Source organism: Acinonyx jubatus, chromosome B2 (assembly GCF_027475565.1).
Source record: "Acinonyx jubatus isolate Ajub_Pintada_27869175 chromosome B2, VMU_Ajub_asm_v1.0, whole genome shotgun sequence".
Taxonomy (NCBI): domain Eukaryota; kingdom Metazoa; phylum Chordata; class Mammalia; order Carnivora; family Felidae; genus Acinonyx; species Acinonyx jubatus.
In genome coordinates this window covers 82,457,203-82,472,341 of record NC_069385.1, presented here as the reverse complement: position 1 = coordinate 82,472,341, position 15,139 = coordinate 82,457,203, and the positions used below count along the sequence as shown (strand labels likewise).

General features: G+C 34.0%; 1 protein-coding gene across 12 annotated transcripts in view; it reads left to right on the top strand.

Annotated features, from left to right (window-relative positions):
* MYO6 (myosin VI) overlaps positions 1-15,139 on the top strand; it is a 143,324-nt gene that overhangs the window by 70,363 nt on the left and 57,822 nt on the right. For all 12 annotated transcript variants that reach the window (XR_008298521.1, XR_008298522.1, XM_027057387.2 and 9 more), the window contains exons 5-11: positions 668-797; positions 3,202-3,307; positions 4,510-4,565; positions 9,093-9,190; positions 9,509-9,673; positions 12,081-12,161; positions 14,821-15,001. Coding sequence is in view for 10 of the 12 variants with exons in the window: in XM_027057387.2 (XP_026913188.1) it covers positions 668-797; positions 3,202-3,307; positions 4,510-4,565; positions 9,093-9,190; positions 9,509-9,673; positions 12,081-12,161; positions 14,821-15,001 (817 nt within the window). In the remaining 2 variants the exon portion in view is untranslated. The remainder of the gene's footprint in view (positions 1-667; positions 798-3,201; positions 3,308-4,509; positions 4,566-9,092; positions 9,191-9,508; positions 9,674-12,080; positions 12,162-14,820; positions 15,002-15,139) is intronic.

The window sequence follows — 15,139 nt, the reverse complement described above, 5'->3', positions numbered from 1 at the left end:
GATGGGTTCCATAAAGTGGAGTCAACAGAAGAAGGCTAATTGATACGGAGACTTCGACACTGCTCTTTGTGGCTTGGTGGTGATGCCATGAACCAGGGGGCAGGGGTTGCATACAGGAGGAGAGCATTTTCTTTGAGGCAAACGGCGGGGGGGGGGGGGGGGGTGGTCAAGAGAGATAATCTTGATTTTGGATATGCAGAGTTTGAGATGCAGATGGGATGAAAAGATGAAAATATTTATTAAAAGAGAAATACGGGTCCTGTAGAGGGAACATTTAGGGCTGGAAATGCCGATTTAGGAGTCCTAATTTATATAGAGAATTAAAGGTATCTATTTGCTGAATTTTCTTTTTCCTATGACCCTTGTTTACTTTTATTTTTTAATTTTAATGCTTATTTGTGAGAGAGAGGGAAAGAGAACACGCATGTGCGAGAGCAAGTGGAGGAGGAGCAGAGAGAACAGGAGACACAGAATCCCAAGCAGGCTTCAGACTCTGAGCTGTCAGCACAGAGCCTGATGTGGGGCTCAAACTCACAAACTGCAAGATCATGACCTGGGCTGAAGGCAGACGCTTAACCACTGAGCCACCCAGGCACCCTGACCCTTGTTTGGTTTTAAATGAAAATGAACTATTGGAAAATTTTACATTTATGCCTTTTCTGTTTAGACATATGTCGCCAACATTCTGATTGCAGTGAACCCATACTTTGACATACCTAAAATATATTCTTCAGAAACAATAAAGTCGTATCAAGGAAAATCTCTTGGAACAATGCCACCTCATGTCTTTGCAATTGGTAAGTAATTTAATTGTATTTTAATTTTTTGCCTTATACAAATTTGCTGTTTTTCTTTTGGGATAATAAAAGATACCATGAATTGAATATGTGTTTTGGTGGGCCTTTATGCATTTTGAATGTATCACCTTTATTTAGGAGCATGTATCTTATACTGGATAGGGAAGACTACTTTTGCAGAATGGGGCAATTGTACATCATTATTTTTGTTAAATGTCTGTGTCCTCTTAAGTTTGTCCACCCAGTTGAAAGTAGGACATAATAAAAGCTGACATAATGGTTCTTTTTGACTCCTCAGCACGATTAGCTCCATCTTGAAAGTGTCTTTCTTCATAGCTTTGGAGCTCAGACTTTCCAGTGTTACCCAGGTCATCACTTGTGAGGGTGTTACTAGGGCTAGATAAGAGTTTGTTAAGAGCTGACATTTTCCATGCCTTATCTTGCATCAGGGGTTTATAGAATGTTAAGGATTGAAAATGATATATGCTTCTAGGGAATCTGTGTGGGAAGATAGCAGTCTTTGCCTTTCTTGGGTCTTCTCTCATCTTTTTTTTTTTTTTTTTTTAAGTTTATTTATTTTGAGAGAGGGAGAGAGCACGAGTAAGGAAGGGGCAGAGAGAGAAGGAGAGAGAGAGAATCCCAAGCAGGCTCAGAGCCCATTGTGGGGCTTGAAGTCATGAACCGTGAGATCACCACCTGATCCAAAGTCAGATGCTTAACCGAGTGAGCCACCCAGGTGCCCAGGTTTTCTCTCATCTTGAAGGACTTTAGCTCTGAGGAACATAGAGATGGAGTTTTTTGACACACATACTCTCATAGCTGGTGACTGCAAGTACAAAGATGTTAATTAACCCTTTGGATCCAGACATAACCAACAGTTAAGTGCTGACATGTTTTGGTACTAGTTCTTGGTGCAGTCTGTTTCGCTTTGGGCTTTCTTTTCATGCCTGTGTTTTGGCCAAGCCAGGCTTCACTTCCTAATTTGGGTGACTTGTGTACTGTGTACTACTACACAGAGTGACTATGTCACCCAAATCCAGTGCAATAGCAGATTGACTTTTAGTTCTGAGATGCTCTGATGGGCATTAATATGCTTTCTATGAGGTAGCAAAATGGTACACAATCCTTAGAACCTGAATATGACCAAGCTCATTACTGGAGAGAAATGATATGTTCAAAATGTAAATAAACTGACTTTTATTTTTAGTTCTTTACTGTTAAACATATTTAGAATGATATGAAAGTGAGTGGAACAGATTGCTGATAAATTGGGCAGAAGGATGTGTATACTCTTGCATGTAGTTTGCATTTGGTCTAATAGAGTAAAAGCCATTTGTAAAGCCTTTTCTTCACTTGTATGGGTAGCATATGTCTGAAGTGAGAAATAATTGTGTTATAGGGTTAAATTGGTTAGAACCTAATTTTGAATTAAAATTGTTTTTAAATTAAAAAAAATTAATTTATTTTTTAGGGAGAGGGGAAGAGAGTGTGTGTGTGCACGAACAGGGGAGGGGCAGAGGAAGAGGGAGAGAGAAAATCTCAAGTAGGCTCCATGCCCAGTGAGGAGCCCAATGCAGGCTCAATCTCATGACCCTGAGATCATGACCTGAGCTGAAATCAAGAGTCAGAGACTGAGCCACCCAGGCACCCCTGAATTAAAATTGTTTTAATATGAGACTACTTTAACAGAATTAAATTGTGCTCAACTTGTGTTTTTAATACTACCACACAGATTTTGCATTTATGTATTTATTTTCTCCAGCAGAACTTTTGTTTGCCAGATTTCTTAATTGGTAGGTGTTAACTTGCTTTTCTCTGGGGCCCTCATTAGTTATGCATTGTGAGCATTTTTTTTTTTTTTTTAGACCTGCTTTGGAATTGGGAAGAACTGAGACACAGCTCATAATATGAAAAACATTTTAGTGCAAAAAATTAAGAGTTGTTGATTTGGATTTCATATTACTGAGCTGTCAGGGTAGTAAGATAGGACATTTAGTGTAAAAACTATTTAGAGATGTTTTGAACACTTGAGTGATTTTATTTTAAAATGTTACTAGCTGTAGAAGTGCCTGGGTGGCTCAGTTGGTGAAGCCTCCGACATCGGCTTGGGTCATGATCTCACGGTCTGAGTTTGAGCCCCTCGTCAGGCTCTGTGCTGACAGCTCTGAGCCTGGAGCCTGCTTCAGATTCTGTGTTTCTCTCTCTCTCTGCCCCTACCTTGCTCAGTCTCTCTCTCTCTCAAAAAGTAAATAAACATTAAATTTTTTTAAATGTTACTAACTGTAAACATACATTTATAATTTCTTTAAGAGCAAGTGCTCTTTGATAGTAAAATAACTATCAGTCATTTAGTAAATTTGTATTTAACACACTGCTCATTATTAATGTGTTATTTTAACCCTAGCTGATAAGGCTTTTAGAGACATGAGAGTGCTCAAGATGAGTCAGTCTATCATCGTATCTGGAGAATCAGGAGCTGGCAAAACAGAAAATACAAAATTTGTTTTAAGGTGAGGAGTATTTAGCTAACCTGGAATATTTTGAACAGGTTGTTTTTTTGTTTTTGTTTTTTTTTTTATTTGTGGTAAAAAAAATATATCCAAATCTATCTATCTATCTATCTATCTATCTATCTATCTATCTATCTATCTATTGCATAACATTTACTAGTTCAAGCATTTCTAAGTGTGCAGTTCAGTAGTATTACATATATTCACATTGTTCACCTAATATCCAGAACTTTTTATTTCACAAAACTGAAACTGTGTGCTCATTGAACAACTCCATTTTCCCCTATCCCAGCCCCTGGCAATTACCTTTCTGCTTTCTGCTTCTGTGATTTTGACTACTCTAGATACCTCATATGAGTGAATCATACAGTATTTGTCTTTCTGTGACTGGCTTATTCCACTTACATAATGTCCTCAAATTTTATCCGTGTTGTATCATGTGTCACAATTTCCTTTCCAAGGTGAATACACCTGTGAGGTATGAATATACCACATTTTGTTTACTCACTCATTCATCAGTGGGTGCTTTGGTTATTTCCACGTCTTGGCTGTTAGGAATAGTGCTACTGTGAATGTGTTATGAACAAAGAGATACAAATATGTCTTTCATTGAACAGGTTGACTTTGAATACATTTGCATACTTTATTTATTTTATTTTTAAAAATATTTTATTTTTAAGTAATCTCTACACCCAGTGTGGAGCTTGAACCCACAACCTCCAGATCAAGAGTTGTATGCTCCCCTGACTGAGTCAGCCAGGTACCCCTTCCATACTTTATGACGCAGTTTAAAATGGTGGGGTCTTGGTGTACCTGGGTGGCTCAGTGAGTAAAGCATCCGACTTCGGCTCAGGTCATGATCTCACAGCTTGTGAGTTCGCCCTGCATTGGGCTCTGTGCTGACAGCTCAGAGCCTGGAGCCTGCTTCCGATTCTGTGTCCCTCTCTTGCTCTTCCCGTCTCCTGCTCATGCTCTGTCTCTCTCTTGCTCTTTCTCTCTTAAGAATAAATAAAACATTAAAAAAAAATGTTTAAAAAGCTATAACAGAATAGTTGCATTTAAATATAAATTTGTAAATTTTAAATAAATAGTTGTAGTGGTGATCCAAGTTTAAATTTTACATGTGTTAAATGATATTAAAATTACAAATATAATATGTACAATATTAGTCATGTAAATTTTTTTACCTGTATTTTAAACAGATACCTGACTGAATCCTATGGAACAGGGCAAGATATTGATGATAGAATTGTTGAAGGTATTGTTAATTTTTTAAATTCTTATTTTTTACTGTTAGATATGTACTGAAATTAACTTTTGAGAATCCTCTAGGTGGTCTGGAATGTTCTCCCAGAGATCCAAAAGTCCCTTCCATTTCCTACAAATCTTTGCTCATGTATATTCTCCTTTATTTAATATCTGTTGTCTTCCCTCTCACCCCAGGTAAGTGCTAAGAGGGCAGAGATTTTTATATGTTACAGTTGCCTGGAATAGTGTTTAATATGTGGGATATGATCCATACATATGTTTTGGATGAATGAAAGAAATATAGGATACTTTCTGGTCTCCTGTTTGTTTAGTTGACCCTGTGTTTTGTAAAGAAGGAGAGAGGAAGAGGGTTATTTGGAATTAAAATGCTTTTTTGGGGAAATCATTTTAATGAATAGGTACAGTTGGAAGGCAGGAGTCTGTAAATTGATTTCCTTAAGGTCAGTGCTTGCATACCCCTTACAAAGTCTTCTTGTACCTCATTTGGAAACAACTGTTCTAGTCTACCACCGTGTTGAATCTGTACCACCCTCCTGCATCATAGATTCCTCTCTGGTCTCCCCACTTAAGTTTTTGCTTCCCTGTAATCTATTCTGTGTGTGGAAATTGGGATGATCTTTTCAATCTTTTAATGGCTTAATATTGCTCTGAAGATATAGCTGCAAATCTGTAACATCACTAACAGTGCTCTGTGTGGTCTGGCCTCTGTCTCCTTTGCTCTAATTGAGCCATGTTTCCTTTGAGCCCTTATACTTTATTCATGGTGGTCTCCTTGTAGTTTTATGAGGTGTTTTGAGCCTATGTGGACACTCCTTCTCCTTCCTCCTTCCTCATTTTCTGGTATGAGGCAGTCAGTAAATATTTTCATAATGATGATGATGAAGTTAACATATGGAGATGTATTACACATTGTCTGATTTGCTGAAAATCTGTTCCTAATTTGAATCCCTACAGAATGAGGTAAGTACTATTTTATCCCTACTTTACAGATTAAAAACTGAGGTAAAAAGATTTTAAGTAACTTGCTGAAGAGCATATAGCTCATCAGTTGTGGAAGTGGGATATAAACTCAGGCATCTTAAGAAAAAAAATAAACTCAGGCATTGTAACTATGTGCTGTACTGAGAGCATATTTTAATACTCTTAGTATTTTAAAGACAAATTTCAGTTGGACAGAAATTTATTGAGGGGCTTCTGTGTTCATTCATTTTGCTACATTATAGCTAGCAGGTGTTATGTTCTTTTTTTCACAATTGTGAAATATGAGTGTGGATGAACATAAATTCAACTCTGATAAACATTTTTAAAGTTTGCAGCAATCATGTTTTTCATGTTTCTTGACATAATTTTATCGTTTTACTTATAGTTCTCACTGTGCTTTTGTAACATACCCAGGTTTGAAGATCTAATAAGTAGTGCTTAATTCATAGTAAAGTACCTCACTTTAATGAGGGAATCACCCTTAAAAATTGAATAAATAAAAAGAACAAATTATGAGTTAATTCAATAAAATACTAATTAGTATTCTGATTTGTTTACTTGAGGTACAAATGTGCTTGCAAATTGGATATAAACCTGGTTTCTTCTGTGAGAATGTAGTGTACAACATGTAGAGTGCTGTAGTTGAGAAAAGTTGGAAAGTATTATTCCAGCTCCTTACTAGAGGATAGTAGATGTTAACTAGAAGAACATAGAAATCATTTGGTGCCGTCTTCAATTGAAAATTGGTTGTTGGTTTTAGAATGAATGTATCAATAATATTACTGTAATTTTCTGGTAGGCTCTTATCCTAATTTTGGATATTTTACTTAATATATTAAACCCTTCAGCAAAAACTAGTAGATCTCTGTAGAGGAGTTGGGGAGACCTGAAATTGAGTTCCCCTTTTGCCACTAGCCAGTCATGTGGCTTTCCAGAAGTCAGTTGATTTTGTTAGGCCTCAGTTTTCTTGCTCATCTGAAAGGTTAGATGTATATGCAAACATTTTTCAGTTTTAATACTTTGTTACTTTTTTTTGGAAAGTGAAACAATCGTAAAGTGATCTTTAAAAGGGTTTGGATACTTGTTAATAAGCTTTCTACTGTGGATTGTGTAAGAGAGATGGACTTTAATAAAATGTTTCATAAAAATATTATAGTAATAAGCATCATAAAGCAGTTTATGAGGCTGCAGATGGAGAAACATGTAAGATTGGCACTAATCTAGTATATTTATAGTTGAGACTGGTGAGTATAAGAATAGAGTCCAATAAATTTTCCTTAGTCATATGTGTGTAGATTATAAGATAAAAACAATTAAAATTTTACATTTGTTCATTGTGAGTTTAAGTTTTTTTTTTTCTTATTAAGCTTTTTATTGTAATTCCATTATCGTTAACATAAGTGTTACATTAGTTTCAGGTGTACAATATAGTGATTCAGCAGTTCTGTACATCATTTCTCAGTGCTCATCAGAAGTGTACTCTTCTTAATCCCTTTTGCCTATTTAACCCATCCCCCTACTCACCTCCCCTCTGACATGCTTTATTTTAAACAAGTACCCTTGTTTAAGTTGTTATTTTTTTTTCAACAAGAACATTTTTCACTTGAAGCATACTTGAGAATACTGGTTCTAAAAGATATGTATAAAACATTCCATTCAAGAAAAATAGAATACACATTTTCCTCAGGTACACATAGAAGAATCCCCTGGTTAAATCACATAAAAAGAGACATGACAAATATTATAAATTTAAGAAGTCTGATAGCATACCAGGTATATTCTCTAACCACAGTGGTACAAAACTAGAGATCAACAATAAAACAAAGCTGGAAAATGTACAATGTAAATACTAAATATTTAATATGTAAGTATTAAATAACACACTATCACACAAACAGTGGACCAAGTGGGAAATCATGTGGCAAATCAAAATAGGTTTCAAAAGAAAAAAGCAACACAATATTCCAAGACCTATGGGATGCAGCAAAAGCCGATGTTAGAGTGAAATTTATGCTATAAATGCTTGTATTAAGAAAAAAAGTTCAAGTAAACAATTTAACATTATACCACAAGGACCTAGAAAAAGAAGAAACTTAGCTGAATTTAGTAGAGGGAGGAAAGCACAAAGAAAAATCAGAAATAAATAAAGTGGAGGCCAGAATAAACAATAACATAACAGTGAAAGGAATGACCAGGGGTGCCTGGGTGGCTCAGTCATTTGAGCGTCCAGCTTCAGCTCAGGTCATGATCGATCTTGCAGTTTTGTGGGTTCAAGCCCCGTGTTGGGCTGTGTGCTGACAGCTTAGAGCCTGGAGTGTGCTTTGGATTCTGTGTCTGCCTCTCTCTGCTCCTCCCCCATTCGTGTTCTGTCTCTCTCTCAAAAATAAACAAAAAAAAAAAAAAAAAAAGAGTTGGAAACCAAAATGACAAATGGAAAACAGTATAACAGGTAACCATAGAAATATGTAGTGTGATAACAGATTACTGTAAACAGTTATATACTAACAAATCAGATAACTTAGAAGAAAACCAGATAATTCCTAAAGCACACAAGTTGCCACAATTGAATCATGAGTCTTGAATTCAAGAAACAGGAAATCTTCAACCTATAACAAGAACGAAAATTGAATTAGGAATCAGAAATTTCCCAGCACAGAAAAAGCTGACCACATGCACATGGCTTCATTGGCAAATTCTTCTACCAAACATTTTAAAAAAATAATGACAGTCTTTATCAAAATCTTACAAATAATGGCATAAAGGGAACACATTCAAAATCATTCCATGAGGTCAGTACCACCCTGACACCAAAGCAGGATAAAACAATACAAGAATAAAAAAAAAAGTCTAGTTTGTGTGATAGAAGTACTGCTACTTTCTTTTGACATTTGTTTGTATGATAAATGTTTCTTCACCCCAGCACTCTCAATCTGCAGGTGTATTTAGCTTTAAAATGAGTCTCTTATAGGCTGGGGTTTTAGAAACAATTGTTCTGAGGACCTTTTTTAGTCATTCTGTAAACTAATTTGTTAGATGTACATGAAAAAAATGGTAAATCTGGAGGTTTTACTCATATATAAAACAGTTTAGGAAGGTAAGTCAACTAATACATTCTTGCTTGTATTTTGTTCACCAGAGATTTGCTCTTTTCTATAGTATGATCACTACTCCTTTAGTAAAGATGATGCACTTGTGAAAAATCTTACAATTTTTAGGGAGTAATTTTCAAAGTTGAGTTATAAATTTTGTAACCTAATGACTTCTTAAAATTTAGTATTTTCCATACCATTTACATTTTGTTTTTACATAATTTGAGTAATTTTCCCATCTTCTGTACTTTAATAGGGCTTGAATATAGTGGTAGTCAATAAATATTTGAGGAATTTGACATTACATGTGTATTACTTCATGTTAATATTTTTGAAGACATTTTTTCTATCTCTGTTAATAAGGAAACATACCGTGCATATTTATTGTTTTGTAACTTTCCTTTATGCTATTTTTTGATGGAATATTTTTATGTCTTTTTCAATAGCTAACCCACTCTTAGAAGCCTTTGGAAATGCAAAGACTGTTCGCAACAATAATAGCAGTAGATTTGGAAAATTTGTAGAAATACATTTCAATGAAAAGGTGAGTAACTGTGTTTTGAGATGATATGTTTGAGAAGTGTTTTTGTAAAGGTCTTGATAGCATTGGTGCTGTACTTGAACTCATGGTAAATCCATTTAAGTTTTTCTCTGTTACTTTAGATAGTGGGGAGAATATATATATTCATTATAATCTTTATAAATATTCTTTATTTAGTTATCTGCTTTTCCCCCTTTATTTGATAAATATTACAACCTCTTTGATAGACGAATGGTTAGTAGCAACATAATTTAACATTGGTAGATTATACTTTCAGACTTTAAATGCAAACATGTATTTTCTCTCTGTTTTGTTTTTTAGAGTTCAGTTGTTGGAGGATTTGTTTCACATTACCTTCTAGAGAAATCTAGGATCTGTGTTCAAGGCAAAGAGGAAAGGAATTATCATATCTTTTATAGGTTGTGCGCTGGTGCTTCTGAAGATATTAGGGAAAAACTTCATTTGAACTCCCCAGATAATTTTCGGGTAGGTGGATGAAAAGAAATCACATACAATTTTTGCAAATGGACTTGCCTTCAATTCTAAAACTTATTTTAGTGAATTTTAATTTCTAGTTGTGTGTAACTTACATTGAATCCAGTGTAATGTGATAACATGTAGATCTCTACTGAGATTTACTGCTGAATTTATAATATAACACTATCTGAAGAGATATGAAATGGATAGATGAAAGGATAGATATGAAACCAGTTATCAATTTAAACTCAATAAGAAATTTATAATAGTTCTGTAATGCTAGCTTTAAAGTTATCTTTGACACATTAAAAAAAAATTTGACCACTGAATTAATAAAGGATGTATGATTGTCTCTCTTAATTCAACAGCAGATATTTATTGCTTGCCCCCTGGGTACCAGGCATTGTGCCTGGGTGAAAAAGATGAACAGTTCCTGCTCGTGAGCAATTTAGAATCTGGTCAGAAACACACACACACGCAAACACACACAGTCTGACTGATAGGTTGAATGATAAGAAAGAGGTGTGCATAGGATGTTGGGGATTTTGGAAAAGCTTACATTAATAACTGATGCTTGATTAGAATCTTGAAGAATTTTCAAGTATTAGCTAGAGGAAGAAAGATGCAAAGAGTATTCCTAGTAGGTGGAAAAAGATGAAGAAAGAAAGACAAGAAAAAGCTTAAAGAGTATGGCAGGAAGTGGTGGAAAGTGAGGCTAAAGAGTTTGGTCTTAACTTCTATATTAATAAGGAGCTACTGAAGAGATTTAAGTAGAAAGTTGGATATCAGGTCTATACTTCTGGCTTTAATATGGAGGGTGGTTTTAAAGGGGGTATGGGAGGGGATGGATAGAAATTGCAACTATGGATGAATTAGTTGGTAACCCATGGCTATAGTCGAAATAAGTTAGTGCCTGAATTTGGTTTAGCAATGGGAAGGTTACAGAGGAGGGGATGTGCAAAATATTAGGAGGTAAAATTGATAGGACTTGGAGACTGAATATGGTAGGGAGAAGGAGGATTCTGGAATAATTTTTCAGATTTGACTAGGGTAACTGGGTGGATGTAAATACCAAACAAGGGCCAGATGGAAGATTTGTGGCATATAGGATGAGTTTAGTTTTGGAACCTATGGATCATCTAAGGAGAGACGATTAGAAGACAATTGGTCTTCTAATCTGAAGGTCATTGTTGGTGCTGTAGTGATAGGTTTGGGAGATGTCAGAACTCTGGTAGTAGTTAAAAGTATGACCATGAGTAGATGAGATTGTTCAGGGAGATTTTGTAATGTAGAGAAGCAGGTGCCAGATCCAGACTCTGGAGTTGAAGAATATGAACGGTGAAGAGTTGCCCAGGAAAGAAAGCACAAGTTGGGTTGTGAGAGAAGTACAAGGAAAATCAGGAGTGCCAAGAATCACAAGCCAATACAGTTTCAAGAAGTGGTGACTGGGGATGGTTAGCGTAATTTACAGATTTGCAGCTAGGAAACTGTGTCCCTGTGTGGAATATGTGGGAATCATGGAAATGGATAAGGAATGCAATTTGAATAAAGTTCTCCGGGTGATTCTGATAGTACTCTTTGGGCAGGAGTCTTCCGCTTGAGAATTGTGACACATATTATATTTAATTATTGTTCTCTGTGTGTGTGTGTGTGTGTGTGTGTGTGTTTGCAATTCAGCTTTTCTTTATTACTTCAGTTTATTTTAATCTGTATTTGGAAAACTTAAAACTACTGTTTTAAAATGCTGTATAACTGCCTCTATTTATATGCTTCTACAATGTCCCACCTTCTCTAGAGCTCATCACATTAATTGGAATGTGAAGTTAGTTGCCCACAGTATCTTCATAAAAGTAGAAGAGGTATTTCTCTACAATGATTTTTAGAAAAGGAGTATAAGTTATTATGAATCATATGAAATTTAATAATGATGGTGTGGCTTTGTTGACATTGTGTTAATGATAAGGTAATGGTATCATTCTTGTCTTACTTTAGTATTTCTTTGTATTTGGAGAACTAGGAGCATATTTTTTTTGTGTGTCTCAGATTGTATAGCCTTTCCTGGCACAATGGCAGGCATCCTAGGAAGGCAGCTGCTGAAATTCTTTATTAGGTCAGAAAGTTTCCTGCCTCTAAAATCACTGCCCTTTAAAAATAGGAAAGATTTAATGGTATTGATTTTTATATTAACTATTTAATTTAATCTACTTTCAGGAATTAGGATTTTCAACATTCCTGGTTTGATTAGGAGTAAAAGGTTTATAATATATAGCAGTATCGATTGTAATTGAAAGATTAAATGATATTCAGGTTATATTTAAAAATTCTTTTTGGTTACCCCTGTTTGATAAATTGTGTTTTCTTCTGTATTATTTTCATGTGGGTCATATTTGTTTTATTTTAAATTTCTTTTTCCTAGTATTTAAACCGAGGCTGCACTAGATACTTTGCTAACAAAGAAACTGACAAACAGATTTTACAGAACCGAAAAAGTCCTGAGGTATAGTAGGCTATTTTTTTAAATTAAAATCTTTAATGCAAAAAAATCATACTGAAAGATACATTTTTTATTTTGGAGCCTAAATCATATTTCTTACTTTTAGGTTTATACTTTAAAAACTAAATGCTCATTCAAGTCTCTCTCACGGTGTATAACTGTGTCCCTCTCTTGGTATCTACAGAAGCGACACGTTTTGGTTCTTCTTGGTTAGGCCTCAATGCACTGCTCTTCTCTGGTTCTTTTTTCCCCACGTGAGGGTATTATATTGCCTAAGAATTATCCTTTGCTAACATTTTCAAAACTTACTCTCACATTACCCACTTTGGATTAAGTATAAAATATGTTCTTCATAAGTTATTTTCTACTTTAAGCCTGAAGTAAGCTTTGAAGTAGACATTAAATAGGGTAAGCATTCTTGTGAACTAATGCTTATATATTATTGTATTTCTCTTTAAAACATTGTATTTCTATAATATATATTGATGTTACTAAATTATTATATTTCTGAGAGTAATTAGAAGTAATTATACTATTAATTATTTTAAAAATATTAAATCCTTAATCTAAAAATCTACAACTCTTACAAATTTTAATATGTAACATTCAAGTAGTAAGTAGTATTAAGTTGTAGCTAATCAAGGAGCTTAAATTATGAAATAGTCAGGATTAATTATAGGGACTAGTTCATTTTGCCTTTATTAATTTTATTTAAAGATTTATATGAATATTTAGTTGTACAAGTTTTTATTATATGCAGCTTTTAATGTGTGAATCAGATGTTTTTGGCTCTTTTCAAAATGAGTGAGATGAATTATGTTTCTAATATATTCATAGAAAAGAACAGAAAGCAAATAAAAATTCCCATTATTTTAAATTCTAAGCAGATGAGTACGGTTAGTTTTTAAGTTGACATTTTATTTGTCATTTCAGACATAAATGTCCAAATTAAAAATTGTAAACTTTGTGTGACATTTATGGTTGGAACTTTAAGAAGTTACTTTAATATTTATTATGGTATCTTCTTTTGTCATGATGATCTATATTTTTATAAGGCATCATTGAAATAAAGAAATTGTATTCTTTCCACTAAAATAATGGAAAAATTTACCTATGGGATAATGCAGCTGTCCTCAGGGAAGAAGATGTGTGTCTAAATGTGATCTTTGACATGGAAAAAACTAAGTAGAGAGGGAAGAAAACTGGATTTTGCTCTCTAAAGAATACCAAATACTCTTGGCATTCTGCTAAGAAAAAAAAAAAGTACTCTTTGTGATTCTAGAGGCAGCATACTTTGTTAGGTATTTTACTATATTATTGAGTGTATATATAAAAATATATAAGTGAATAATGGATTAATATGTTTAAATTACTTTTTATGTCTTCTTTATCAGGAGGATGAGGTGATCATTTTGACTAATTAGAATCCTTCGCCTAGTTCCATTTGAGTGTCTAAGCTGTGTGCAATTTTTAGGAGAGTGCAGTATTTTTAGTCTGCCATAATAGCAATATATTCATTAACATTTGATTAGAAACAGTTTTTAAATGAAGTAACGATTCAGTCGCAAGACTAAAAATTCTGCATGGTCTGTGTTTTTTGTTAACTTTGGCTGCATGTGATCATTTCCTTTGCTGCTTTCGAGAATGAAATTAAATTTCTTTATCTAGACATTTTCCAGAAATTTCACCCAAGCATAATTAAGCATTTTAAAGAATTTTGTGGAAAGATAATCCCAACTTTAGCTGGGAAGCAATTGGCAACTGGGAGGAAAAAAGTCTCCTAGAAGTGTCTTTAATGGGCAATTAATTCTGATGCTGTGTTACTTAATGTTTAATTTTACCTATTCATTGTCAAGTTCTGGAAAATTCCTAGTCCAGTTTCTCTGTGTCCAGTAACTTTTATTTTTCTACTCCTAGTTTCTGCAGGCCTAACTTTCTTATTCCTTTTTCTGAGCTTTTTAATAAGTTCTAACAAATGAATACTTTAGATGTAAATTCTTTTAGCAAAGAAAACACATTTTTTTCTTTATTTTTTCTGAAATGTGAGTCATTGCATAAATTTTTACAGTAAACACAATGCTTATTAATACACTTTACCTCATATATGCTTGTACAGAAAGATTTAAAAAGTGATTCTTAGGCCATGAAAATTGTTATTAGTCTGTCCACTATTTACCACTGCTGAATATTGGTGCAGTTGATGGCACTTAACCTAAAGGAGTATAATGCTAAGTGTTAGATTTGAATTTTTATTATCATTTTTTACCTTAGTTCTTTTTGACCTCTGGATTAAGGTTGATTCCTTTCAACCACCGATATATTCTTATTTTGCAGTCAATTTATATTTTTATTTAACATATCCTAACATTATAATACATTAGAGCTAAAATTGTAATTTAGTTGGAAAACATTTCATTCCATCTTTTACTGATTTTTATTTAGATAATTTTAGACTCATGGGCAGTTGAAAGAAATAATACAGAAAGATCCTATGTACATTTTTCTCATTTAGTTTTTGAATTGTTAGAATAGTAAAGTTTTCCCATTGACATATTTTATTTTTGCATGTTATATATAGTGCATTAATAGACTTTGTGTAGTGGTTTTAATATACTTAAATAATGAGAAAAGAGCAGTTAATTGGTATCTTCTTGTTTTGTAGTATCTTAAGGCAGGTTCCTTGAAAGATCCTCTGTTAGATGACCATGGAGATTTTATTAGAATGTGCACAGCCATGAAAAAGATTGGTTTGGATGACGAAGAAAAGCTTGATCTGTTCCGGGTAGTAGCTGGTGTCCTGCACCTTGGAAATATTGATTTTGAGGAAGCTGGCAGCACCTCAGGTATTTTTTGTTTGTTCATTTGTTTGTGGTTGTTTTGTTTTAAAGACGAATAAAATTAGAAGTTCTGTCATTTCTTTGCAAATTCAATCTCTTTGTATGCAGGCTTTTTAATACCCTGAAATTTCTAGAATATATTGT